We start from the raw sequence: 13,810 nt of genomic DNA, 5'->3' as shown, positions 1-13,810 counted from the left end.
TGTCTTTAATTTGTCTTTATTCTTAGGTCAAACAATATCATCACTGAATTGAAGAGGTTACTGGTTGAAATACAAGTGCAGTGTGAGACAAATATGGAAGATAACACTTCGCAAATAAATTAATACAGAATAATTGTCTTTGCATAGTTCAGAAGTGAAAAGTAGGAGGCAGCAGTGCGCACGTGCTGTGAACTGACACACACCACCACAAAAACCCAAGTTCCTAGATGAACTCTTGCAGCTGCAAATAAAACAAACCAAACCAAAAATACCCCAAACCTTAGAGAGCGCTAACTATCAAAAAACAGGCAGAAAGGGAACTAATGAGCTTTTTTTTCTTTCTTTTTTTTTTTTTTTTTTTTTTTTTTTTTAAACAGACCATGCTGCAGAAGGAGTGTTTTCTCTACAGAGATTCTTTTAGATAATCTGCCTTGGCATCCCATAGCCTGTCATACCCGACTGTGATGCTCCTTTATTGCTGCCCATCTGAAGGCCTATTACATTCTGTCCCTGACGAAGCTGCTCTTCTGAAAATCCTCGTCGATTCTGCTGTGCTTTCCTGCCCAAATACAAACAAAAAAGCAACATACACACATACCATTATTCTGCATATTCTCAGAGGATCATGAAAAGCAATCTGAAATTGGCTCCTGTTAACAGATGTGTCCCCTGTAATGCAATATTTCATTTGCACCGTCCCATGGGCTGGACAATACTGGCTGGGCTAATTGCTTTCCTGAAGTTAGAAGTAATGCTCCCGTCAAATCTGCAACACTTCAGACTTTCACTGTACCACTTATTCCAGAACCCCAAGGGACTTCCCCAACAGCTATGACAGGTAAAATATTTATGTGGTGTTGTATATAACAGATGTTAAGTCCTATAGCTCTTAACAGCTGTAGTCCATGGGATCTGATCAATGAGACACTTACCTGTGCTGTAATACAAGATGATATTAGAGCAACAGAACAAATTGGTGTAATTTAACTCAGAGGAGTAAATAAGAGCTGAATGTACCCAGACAAACAATGGGACAGAGGAGCGACTTGCTCATTTTCGCTGAGTCAATGATGGCTGTCTGCAGGACAGAACAATTGTTCTGTTGCCATTTCCAGAGCTCTCTCCTCTAAGCAATAGACTTTGCTCTTTGCACCTGTGTCTTAACTGTATGACAGTCCTTTATCTTCTGTCAAAACATACTGACCACTTTTGTTCAATGTCCCCGGTCTCAAAAGCCCCTTGGATCAATGAACCTTTGTTGGAGTTTAAAAGGAGCCTCTTTTCCCTGAAAATACCACTGAGGGCCAAAGTTGCAGTTAAGAAGCAGCACAAAAGTTTGTTCTCTACTGCCTTAAGAGAAACTGTTCATCTTGGATCACTCTTTCATTTATACAAGGTGGGGAAAACACATCTTCTACAAGGGAGAAGGATCAGTCTGTTGCTACCAAATGAGCCGTATGAATCAGCAGAGCCCCAGACTGAGGGAGGCTTTCAATCAACCAGACTCTACTCCCACTGAAGTACAGTCTCTCTCTGCTGTGTCTGTTTGTCCTGGGATCAGGTTACCCTGCAATATAGGGCATCGTGTTACAGCTCCCCTTTTCTCCCCACTGCACCACTAGATGAGAATGCTAGATTAGGTGCCTGCTGTGATTGAAAACCATCAACATGATCCTCTCTGTGAGGGGCTGATCCTGCACTGTGCTGAGCACCCTGGCTTGAGTCCAAAAAAGCTCTTAAACTCTTCGCTGGGCTCAGGGTGTTCAGGACCTTGCAGGAGAAGAAACCATGTCAGCATGAAAGCCCAGCAAAGCAGAAAGGTGAGAAAGATCCACAGGAAACCACTACTGACTTGTCATTTTTCAGAACGGGTCTCCAGTGTTACTGTATAGACTAGTAAGAGGTCTCGTAGACGCCCATCACAGGCTCTCAGATCCCCCAGCTCTTGCCGGAAAGCATGCTGGTTTGGAGGCAGGCAAAATGCCTCAGAAAGCAATCCCCTCTCACTGCTGCTTAATTTCTTTTCCAGAATACTTACATGGGCATCGAACTACTGCCAGGAATCAGAGGATGTTTTTAGAACTACTCCTATTACCTAATTGAATCTCAGGTTCACTGTGTCTGCCTTTATTTTAATTAAAATCCCAGGAACACATTCTATTATTTTTTTCCACTCTTCTTCCTAGAATTTTCATCTGTGTTGTGGAGTATATCCACAGAAAGTTGAAAAGTGAACAGGGAAAAAAATTAGAACTGCAAAGAAGAAAAAAGAAGGGATACTAAGGGGAAGCCTAGATACGCAAATAAAAGTTGACTACATATTCAGTTTGGATCACGTAGTGTTATTTTTACCATCCAAAGCACCACATTTAGTATATGATGGTCTTATAGATAACAACATATACTTGCATTTTGCTTTTAGGTTGGTGGAAATGGCCTTAACTTAGACTGTAGAAAAAAAAGGTGAGGGAAGTCTCACACTACATCAGGTGCTGTTTGGCCTGTGTGCCATCACCTGGCACCACCCTTACCACAAACTGAGCCCACCAGATCTGTTAATTTTTTATTCCAACTTTGTCCCAGTGCTTGTGGTTACCACACAAACAGCCATGGATCCATGAATCTTGCTAGGGCATGCAAGGAAGGAGGAATTGGGTGGTGGGACTGGGTGTGAGAAGTACTGGCAACAGAAAGTTAAAGTGTGGGGTATCTTAATCACTGTATATCCCTGCATGGATACTCTTACTCCATTTATTCTTGACTTCTTTCAATCTAACTGAAGGCGATTAAGGGTCAGCCTGAAAGCCCTGACTTATGACTAACACTGGGTGGCAGTGAGGGGGCTTGAGCTGCCTGAAGGGATGGGAAAGCTACTCAGAAAACAGCTCCTGACCTGCAATATGTTATTTCCTTATAGAAATAACACCCGTTTTTCTTAAGGCAGTGGCTATAAAATGGTATTTCAGGGGCTGCAATAGCTATGGATTGGCTATCCAGGCAGTATGGGCAGGACAGACAGCTAGGGAAGAAGAAAGGTGATCACATCTTCATTTATGCCAATGAAAACTGTTCCCACCCACAATTAAGAGTCCAGATGAAAATTAATTTTTCCGTGCTGGACTTCGTTTTAGTTACATAAAACAAATAAGACTGTCTGGGTCGCAGTGATTTCACGTCTGGTTTATATTAAAGCATGAAACTGGATTTGAACCCAATTTTAAATCCAATTATATTCCATAAATACAAATCTATTTGTGCACTGTATTAAGTTAATTTAAAGTAATTTCCTATAAAGAATGCATAGGAGTTTGCAGTTACTCAAAATTCAAGTCTCCCTTAGACCACAGTTAAACCAGTTCAAGGTTTAAGACAATGAAAGAGAAGTTTGCTTTACTTTTTCTGAGCCTCAGAAAATTCAAGGAAACCAAAGACAAGTAGCCAAGACTCTTTTTGCTAACATGCCTCAGACATTTCAGCGTAAGAGATACTTTTGGATGGCAGAATCTCCTGTCAGTAATATGCCTGTGGGGCAGGAGGGCTAACTGTGGGAGGATTTCCTTTTCTTCCTGTTCCTGCTTCTCAACCTCCCTAGACAAAACAAATGGAGTTTTAGAGAAAATAAACAGCTTTGCTATACCAGAGAATTCTTCACAGATAAGTGGTACTCCCCAAGAAAAAAGATTACTAGGAAATGAAATCATTTTTGATTTGATGAAAAATGGAAAGAGGCTCAGTAAAGGGGTCACTATCTGGGGGTTTGCATACACCCATGACAGCCTTGACTTCATTAGACTGTCTGTTATCTGATGTGAGGCAAAAGTACGCTTTTCCTGCCAGCTACTCTTAGGACACAAATATCTGCATGGCTGCTGCCATTTTCGTTCCTTTTTCTTCATAAGTGGTCTAGAGGATTAGCAGAAGCTGCTAAATAGATGAACGCCATCAAAACTCGTGGCTGAGTTTCCTAAGTATCATTGATCTCCTTCTAGGGAATAAGAGTCAGGGATAACATCAGTGGACAAGAGAATTACATCTCTTCCTCAGTGATCATTGTGGGTCCCTCACACAGCAGGATGGATATGCTACGAAAGTGCCTGGAGCAGGATGCTGCACTCCATCCTGTGTGCACTACCAAAAGCCAGCCATCCAGTGGGGTCCCCACGCACGTGCACACACGTCCACACCAACACAGCCTCTAACAGACATGTCAAAAGTGGCGCCTCAAGGAGGAAACCACAGTTGAAGCCATGGGCAATGCTCCTTGGTCCTGGTACCAGTAGTGCTGTCCCATCTCCGGCACAGGAGGGACATGTAAGGTGGTGTGACGGCAGAGCTCCATGAGAAAAGCCTGCACTACACAGCTCCCACAGGGCTCCTTCCCAGCAGCCCTGCTGTAACTTTAGGCCAACAAGATGTGGTAAGATGTGGGCCTAGCAGTGATGCTGATAAAGTCAGGAACCAGTGAAAGGTAGAAAATGTTGCTGCCTGGCTGGGTCTTTGCTTCCCTTCTCTAGACTCCAGAGAGAAAAGTCTCCCCATTACAAGGAAACTTTGGAAAGATTCTTCCCTTCATTTCCAAATAAATTTTCTTAAAACCTAGGGCAGATGATATTACCAGCTTCCCAAGGAAGACAGGTCTGAGCAGCTAAGCTCTGGACTTTACCTGTGAAACCAGGATGGATCCCCTTTGTAGCAGCCGTCATCCTTGGTGACTGCCAAACTGCCCAGAGCCATTAAGGTTCTCTGCACTGCTGCCATGTCCTTCCCTAGAAAGCCAGAGAACGAAATTAATATAAGAAATCCTTGCACAACAAATAGCTTGGGACACATCCAATAAGACTGTTTATGAGTATTAACTAAGTCACTCAGCTCTGCTGAAAAATTGCATTATAAATATTGTTTTACCATTGCTGAAATTGAGGTACTGACATGCAAGAGCTCATGCTTGAAAGCCACCAAAGGGACAGCGTTAAAATGAAACTTAACAATTCAGACACTTCCAGGTTTCCAGGCTTCTAGCTGTTTTAATGCCTCCCCCCATACTATTTTAAGTCCTTCTCGACAATCCTTTTGGCAAAATTTTCTCCTAAGAAGAGACCACTTTGGTGTACAAAGAATGGCAATATACACAGTAAAACATGGCTGAAGGAGAACAGTGTGTTAAATAACAGTGCTGTGTCTCAGTTTCTTCACCTGCAAACTGGTAAGACTGATCCCACCATTTAACCCCTGGCAACTCCAGACTGCCCTGTGTTAACAGAGATCACAGCAAACCTGGAGAGCTCCTGTGCAGCTAACTCTTATCAGTCATTCCCAATTTAACCACCAAATCACCTCCCAAATCCTCCCTACTGGCTTCCTTTCTCAGGCTGCCAATAATCATAGAATCATAGTATGGTTTTGGTTGGAAGGGACCTTAAAGACCATGGGCAGGGACACCTTCCACTAGCCCAGGTTGCTCAAAGCCCCGTCCAGCCTGGCCTGGAACACTGCCAGGGAGGGGGCAGCCACAGCTGCTCTGGGCAACTTGTGCCAGGGCCTCCTGCCAGCCAGTCCACCATTCTTCAGCTTCCTCCCTATGTAACCTCACTTTAATCCTCATTTCAAGAAGTCAGGGCTCATCTCATCTTCAGTCAAGTGAAAGTTACATATCTGGTCATCACCAGTTCTTTAGGTTCACTGCATAAACAAGAGAAAAGCTTCTCTGGGGATAATTTAGCCCATCTGTATTGGGAAGGGTGAAATTGCCTATCACTTGCTTAGAGGCATGCCTTCCACCTAGCTGAAAATTCACCATGTTTCCAAGAGAGCACCTTACATCTTTGAAATATAAAGTTCATTTTCAATAGAGGTTTGCATTTACAAGTTGTATCCCCTCCTCTTGTCTCTCTTTCCAAAATGAGGATAATTGCTATTTTATTTTTTGGTCAACATCTTTTGCTGATTCTGCCACTGAATTTTAAAAAACAAACAAACAAACAAGCAAGCAAGCAAATCAGAAACAAGAGAGAGGTGGAAATTTTTTTTAAAAATTAAGATTGCTCCTTTTTTCTTGGTTCTTCCCCTGGACTTTGTCACTTGGTGTAAAAGTGCAGGGAGTCAGACAGATTCTAACTCATTACCCAATCCAGACATGTTAACTTTTGAAAAACATTCTAGCAAAAATGAGTTGCAGCACATATTTCCAATTGTGTGAGGTGGTAAATTGTTGTAAGTCTGCCTTTTGCCTCCCCCTTCTTCTGAAGTCCTTCCGTGTTTCTATGATTCTCCTCTCTCTCTTTCTGTTCCAGTTCTTCCTCCTTCCTAGGATAATTTATCTAGTTATCAGATCTGATTTTGACTGTAAGATATTCACTTTTATATATATGGGATAATAACTAATTAATAAAAACACGAGATACTAGAGACATGCTGATTACAACAGATTTCAGAAATACCTCCAGTGGACCAATATTAATGAAAATCACTGTAGACCAGCTGGAGTGTAGAGGGAAGCGAGTATTGCACGTTCTGTGTTTACGCTATGCATCACCCTAATTACAGGCAGATGCAGTTCAGGGCTTTGGTTCACACTAACCTAAATACGTAACACACCGTCTGAGGTGAGGAAGACACCCTAAAACTGAAAACATCTAGCAGCTTCCAACTGTGGCTGTCGTACAGCCTGTTAAAGTTCATAGCAATCCTATCTGCAGGGGACCATTTGCTCAGAAAAATCAATTGTCAGCCATCCAGAATCCTCGTTTTAACTGTATTTGTTAACACAAAAATGCATCAGACAGGGTCCTTGCTGAAGAGGGCAGCTGAAGAACTGACATCCCACACGCGCATGTACACAGGTGCACGTGGAAGGGCGCGAGGCAGAGGCACTCAGAGCTCCCCGGAGCAGCAGATGTACCATATGCTGTAACAGATGCCACATACAATGTCCTTGGGTTGCCTCCCATATAACAAGGAGCATGGTGACTGACTGGGATGAAGCGGGATGTGAAGAAGGATTTAAAAGTGAATGAGCTGAATAATGGCGGCAAGCGCAGAGAAAAGAAAAAGAAACAAAAGGCGGGTAGCAAAATATGATGATTGGCCTCGCGAAGCCATCTGGCAGCCCCCCCACGCTCTGCGCTCGGCTCTGCTTTATTTGTCAGTGGTGAGTGGGAGACGCTGCAGGGGAAAAACAGACCAAGTGGGAGCCGAGTGCCACGTGACAAAACAAAGCCACGGCCACGGCCCTGCTTTGCAGAGCCTCCTTGCTGCATATGAGGGGTGCTGTGGGTGAGGGAAGAACCCAAATCCGTGTGGTCTTGTGACATTTGCCCTCTTCCAGCAAAGGATACAAGGGGCTCGGTCATGACCATAAGAAGGGCTGTGAAAAATTTTAAATTTCCACTGAGAAAGTCACCTAGCGCTGCAGCCACCTGACAGAAGGGATAATGCACATTCTCTGAAGCCAGGCTTGACCCTGCCATTGAAGAAAATTGCGGTCAGTGCCTTCCCTCAGCTCCCATACTTGCTCGCTCAGAGCCACGGCGGCTGCCTGCCTGGCCCTCAGCCTCAGCATCCCTGAATCATGCTGCAGGGACCCACGCCGACAGCATTTCTTCTGCATCTTCAGTGTCTCCTGCAGCGTGCCCTGAATAGCGCAGCTATATCCACAGCTTCGTAGAGGATCTTGGCACAGCCTGTACAAGGAACAAGGGGCCTCTAGTCACTTTTTATGGTGAGCCTTTCTCTGGGAGAAACCTGGCTGGAAGGCTGCCTTCTCCAGGTCCAGAAAGGGGAAGGTTCAAACTCAAAGATGGAGCACTGCTCTGCATAGTATTCCTCAAATGCTGTTTTGTAAAGGCTGAACAAGTACTCAGAGGTACAACCACCTCTTACCTGCCTGGAAATCTACTGGGGAGGTATCTGTAAAAAACAGTGAACATAATATCTTGGGCATGGATTAGGGAAGGCTGCTCAGTAAGTTTAAGTCAGAAAGGACCGAAAGAATGGTGATACTTCTCCTGGACCAAGAAGCTGCAGAGATGAAGAAAAATGCACCAGATGGACTGAGTTTGAAACAGCCAACAGCAGACTGCATCCAAAAACATTTCCATTAATCATTACTCAGAATTTTAAAGCAAAATTTCTTGGAAAACAATTAGTGTCAGAGAAAAGCTGTTTTTCAGTCACACATATTTTTCTTTCCCTATAAACATACATAGACATCTCCTCTCTTTCTAAAGAGGTTAAGGCTTGAAGTGTAGGAGTGCTGTAACTATGAAATAGTGAAAAAGAGACTGTTCCTCCTCTCCAGCTAATGCATCCAGGTTCAGACAACTCAGCCCTGAAGCAGCACAGATGCTAGAGGTCAGAGTTATGGTTAGACACAAAAAGCTTGCAGTGACTCACTGCTGGAGAGACATACTGTTTCATCTCAGCACTGAAATGAGCAGCAGGAGGGATGAAAAGGGAGTGGGAAAGTGAGGAGACAGATTAGTTGTGGGAAGTCCTAAAATAACATCGGAGAAAAGTCTTGTATGTGTCCCTCCTAGGTTGTGAGTTGTGTTTTGACTTCCTGTCCTCTGGAAGTTACTAGCTTTTTCCTTATATCTGTTGAGAAAAGGTGATGAGTGAAAGGAAGAGAAATGAGGAGATTGCCACCATCATTAGGAGCTTTTTGTCTTCAAAGCAAGTCCTTTTCATCATTAAGGATCAATGTACCATACTTTCATTTGAGTGGTATGAAGCCATTATGAGATGCAAAAGACTGCAAAGAACAGCATCTGAAATGACCTATTATCATCCCTTACAAGATAGATGGAGTTTCTCTTTCAATAATAGCCTGCTAGGCTGGAGGGGGGGGGGGGGGGGGGGGGGGGGGGGGGGAGAGAGAGGAAGAGGGTGTTACTCCAGGAAAGTGAAAATCCCTTCATTTAAGACATTCAAAGGTAGCTGGGATGAACACTAAAGCCTGAGCTGGAAGAAATCGTCCTGCCCTTGTGCCCAAAGTTAGGATTTTTCAAGCAAATCTGTCACCCTGAGAAAATTACAGATCCCAGTCACTCCAGCTGTCAGTATCTCCTTCCCTTCTATGCCATCCACAAAGAGCTCCCTAGTCTTTCACTCCTCAAGCTGTCCTTCAGAGTAGTCATCCCTTCCACATATCCTGACCGTCTATGAATACAGACTCCACTGTTTATTGCTCCATGTGTGTTCCTACACAAACTATTTTGACCAGCTTTCTCAATGGATTGTTTTTCTCTTTCCACTGTTTCATTCTCATGGCAGATTTTTGACCCTTTCACACTTGCCTGTCACTACCCTACAGCTGTCCTTGCTCTGAGCCCTCACACAAAGAGTTTTGCATCACCTTGTCCAGAGGGATACAGGACATACAGTGTATTTGCCTATAGCACTGGGAAGGGATGCATCACCGCAGAAGTGGGCAAAACCAGCCACATACGAACGCACAAATGACTCAGCTCTTCAGGAACTACATCACGCAGCTTCCATTTTGAGCATGGGATGGAGATAGCCTTCACCTGGGTTACTGCAAAACTACAGGGGCACTCTGAATTTTTTTGCTGTTGCCATAGTGACCTCTCTTAAAAGACTGTATCCTTAGAGAGAGATGCTCAGCTGACATGGTGTTAGCAATGAGTTTTGCTTCTTGCTAGTCATAAATGAGCCTCATCAGCTTCACAGAGGTATATATGCTCCTGGGAATGCATTTTATAGAGCTAATTTAGGCTTTGCTTATAATTTGAAAACTGCAATAAAATCTTGTCACCAGAAAATAAGGGATCTCCATATTTGCTATTAGAAGCTATTTACTTGGAAATAATTAGCATAAAGAACATTTGTTTTATTATGTCTGTGGATTTCTATCAGAATGATGGGGTTTTGGATAACACATGAGCTTGGAAGGGCTCCATTATGCCCTCAGGGTAATATAAATCCCTCAGAGGAGATAATGCAGCACCGGAAGAACATGGTAATGAGGTAAGGCAAACAGAAACAAAAGATAATTACATTAGAGAATATGCCTTAGACAAAATGCACAATTACAACACATCAAAGCAAAGTAAAATGAAGACTCCAAGCTGACTTCTAGTTTATTATTTTTACCTTCCCATAAATCCACTGTCTGGAAAATATCTGTTGTTCTTACTCCGTAGATTTCAGCAGCTTTTAAGAACTGAGAAATTTGTTCCATCTGCTTGAAAGCCATTTTTGATTCAGAGATCTTTGCAATGGGCTCGTTTCCCTTCGGATGTAAACTGTTTATTAACTTGCATAACAGCTGAGAGATAAATACAGAAACAAAATTAGAAAGCAGTCACCAAACTAGAAGGCAATTTCTGCACATGCTGCAAAATGCTTTTGACCTGGCCGGTTTCTGTCAGGGACATAATTTCTTCAGTTAAAAGCAAAGTGAATTGATAGTAATCAAAGTATATTAGAAATGCATTAAAGCTTTCATCAACTGATGGCAATAGCCTCACCATATAAATCCTAATCCACTAGAAACAACAAAGCAATCACTGGTAAAGATTATATAACAACCGACAGAGAAGAAACCACATGCCCGAGCCAAAAAAATAAGCAATGTCAATTGAAATATTGTTAAAGTCACTTTGGCAGAGATTCAACGATTAGCGTATTCTTACAGCCCACTGCAAACAGCAGCATCTGCCTGTTTTCAATAAACCAATGGAATACAATGTTTTAGCTACAGAATTATTCCCAAGAAGACAACAGTTATGACATAATCCAATCCTTCAGATTTTCGATATCTCTTCACCTCTCCCTGTCAACACTGATTATTTCTTAAAGAGAAAAGTATACATCTGATTTTAAAACAGATCTCATTTAACTGTATGAGAAAAAGTGCTGAAGGAATGAGTCACACTCATATATAGAATGCATGACTCATAAGAATCATAAGGACTGTACTAATTCCAGTACACTAGTAGAATAATTATCTTCTAAGATTAAGACTCCTGATCAAAAGGAAATAAATCAGAAACAAAGATACATATTTCTGCACTGGCCATAAGCTCTGGCCAATTTAGCTAGACAAAGACAAAAAATAAGGACACTGGGCATATAAACCCATGCAAGTACACAATTAGATAAAACACTTACCGTTCCATCCATCAACCAGGTCTGAAAATGTTGCCTTCCAGGAGGAGGGTGCTCTATCTGTTCTCCACACTGTACAATAATCCAGTTCACCAGCCTAGACTCTAATTCCGGGTCATATTTCTGTTCAATCTTTTCCTGAACTTCTCGGCTTAAGCCATAGCTTGGTCCTCTGTTAGCCATCTCTGGAACCAAAGCAGAATTTCCTTAGTGGGTAGAGTCCTGATCTGCAGCTTTGGAGTATGCACCAGAAAATTAAAGAATAAAAGAGTGAGCAGCCTGCACTATACGTTACAGTTGAACAGATGTTCATCAACACTGAAAGTAACTGTATGGCACCAGCTATAGCTGTTCTGCAGAACAGGGGAGGGATCAACAAGGGAATATCCTCTTCCAAAAGCACAAATCAGCTACAACATTTGTATTTAAAAAGAAGCAAACACCGGCAGTCCCCTCATCCGCCCAAGCACAATAACAGAAGAGCAAGATTTAAAACTGAGTAGGTTTTAAAGAGAGGCTTCTGTTATGTTTAGAGAGAATACAAATAGAGTACTCAGATCAGTGTTAAAGCTGCCTACAAATCGAAAAGCACTTTAAAATTGCCTACCTAATACTTGCTAATAGGAAGAAGGTTGTACATGGGAGCTCAAGCAACCTGATTAAAGATGCAGTCAGGCTCTTCCTCAGCAGAGATGCAGCGATGGATATCCAGAGATCAGCGAACTGAAAAGCGTTGGTGAATTTAAGAGACGAAGGCTGCCACAATGCCCTGCTGCTGCTGCAGCATCGTGGTTTGAAGAACAGTGTATTGATTTGATTTTCCTCACATATGAGGAGGGTCAAAGCAGGGGCGTTGCTAAGAGCCATTAAAGAGGCCTGCCTACTCAGTCACAGCCTGGGGATCCTGTTTATCTCGCCCATCTGCAGTCTGTTTTCATGCATGTTTCCTCAGCCTTGCGCTGTTCACCCTACAGGCTCTGTTTTACTCCACCTAGTCTGCATCGACCCAAACTGCACCAAGCATCCCAGTGCCAGATAGTTAGAAATACAAATACGGGAACTTTAACAGACTTCACTCCGTTAAACAAAGGTAACGAATTACTACATCTTGTTTATTTTTAATCACAAAGCAGAAGCAAAACCTTTTTCTCCATTCTGTGTCACGATGTCAACAGGCTTACAGTGTGAAAAATAATTTCTCCTCCTCCTTGTTCAAATGCTGATAAAGTTTCAGCAAGGGCACAATAGAATGAAAAGTCAAGGAAGAGAAGGCAGGTAGTAGAATATTATCGCCACCCTATATTTAGTATATACTAGGCTATCAAATAGGGCAATTGTGTCCCAAGAAAACAACTTGGGCCACTGAAAACAAAGGAAAATCACCAAAAACTAGCAAACCTACTAGAAAGCACAAGGATCATATTTTTTGCTGGTATGAGTCAGCATACCTCCAATGACAGCAAGGGAGCTATGTCCATGTACGGTAGTTTAAATTTTGATTATACCACTGCAGTGGTGGGAGGGGAGAGAAGGAGAGTTAAGACAGACTTTTCTTCTGGTCTCATTTGCACAGATCTATCCTTTACTAAATAAAATCATTTTGCTCCTCTCTGAGTTGCACCAGAGTTTGTCAAATATCTTTCACCCATGCTGTACTATCTACCCTGCTATGAAATAGTTCCCTTTTGGCAAATGATTCATGTCCAGCTTGATATGAAAGGAAGTTGATAAACCTGAGGTGTATATACAATTAGCTTTGCCAACAAAAGTCCTCCTGCTGCATTTAAAAAGAAAAAAAAAAAAAAAAAAAAGGAAAGGAATACAGCTCCTTATATATCTATCTCATAATAGCGTCTTCATCCATTACTTTCTCATTTTAAGACCATGAATTCTCAGATTTATACTGCTTCAGATGTTGCCGGGCTTGAGCAGACTCACGAGATGAAAAATTTAATAGATGACCCAATTCATTGTTGTCCTCCACAGGCATTTCATTTAGTGCTTTCTCTTCTCTGCACTGGTAGCTTTAAGACTCTATGAAATATGTGATTACATAACTCAGAGCATGCTACGTGACAGGACCACCACTTGAGCACTTTCCATCTCAGCAAGGATGCTGGTGAAGGCACAGCAAATGCACAGGAATCAAGACTGCAAACCAAGCCTGGGGATCAGAGGAGTAAACTGCAGCTGCAACAGGAAAAGGCAGTACATGAATTTTATGTCCCTTCCATTCAAGCAACTGTTAAGGGCCAGGCCTTACTCTCTCTGGCTAGTTCCACAAAGAACAAGACACTTTATTTTGCACTTTCAGATCTTTTTGCGTTGTTCTGTTTAGAAGGGAGCTACCCAGGTTCCTTGGCTGTTTATGGTCACAGCAGGGCATCCAGTGCTCACTAGCAATGAGATTTCAGGAAAGCCACCTAAATTTGCATCAGCCTCTGACCCCATTTCCTAACTTGGGAGCAGGGTTAGGTAATCTAACTCTCCTAAACTGCAAAGCAGAGGTTCCCCCCTTCACAGATGTTGGCTATGCAACCTGTTCTCGAGGGACCATTGCATACTGTGAAAGCTGAAAAGCAAGTTTGACCATCAATATCAATTTTTAATAAGGCTTTGAAAACCAGAAAAGCTGCAGAGGATTGGAAAAAAGCCAGCCCCCTACCAATATTTCCAAAGCATG

At 42.6% G+C, this 13,810-nt stretch overlaps 1 protein-coding gene across 2 annotated transcripts; it reads right to left on the bottom strand.

Annotated features, from left to right (window-relative positions):
* On the bottom strand, positions 1–12,107 carry TAGLN3 (transgelin 3). 2 transcript variants are annotated; one of them, XM_074899008.1, is made up of 5 exons: positions 11,783–12,107; positions 11,131–11,312; positions 10,111–10,285; positions 4,664–4,766; positions 1–559 (listed from the first exon to the last, which is right to left on the bottom strand). In XM_074899008.1, the coding sequence occupies exons 2-5, from the start codon at positions 11,308–11,310 to the stop codon at positions 418–420; spliced, it is 600 nt and encodes a 199-aa protein (XP_074755109.1). In that variant the 5' UTR covers positions 11,311–11,312; positions 11,783–12,107; the 3' UTR covers positions 1–417. The 2 variants fall into 2 exon arrangements, with proteins under 2 accessions (XP_074755109.1, XP_074755099.1); XM_074898998.1 differs by having other exon boundaries at positions 11,735–12,106.
* Between the last annotated feature and the right edge of the window lie 1,703 nt (positions 12,108–13,810).

The sequence above is a fragment of the Athene noctua genome, chromosome 1, assembly GCF_965140245.1.
Source record: "Athene noctua chromosome 1, bAthNoc1.hap1.1, whole genome shotgun sequence".
Classification (NCBI taxonomy): domain Eukaryota; kingdom Metazoa; phylum Chordata; class Aves; order Strigiformes; family Strigidae; genus Athene; species Athene noctua.
Note: the sequence above shows the minus strand (reverse complement) of the source record. Positions and strands in the feature narration are given on the sequence as shown.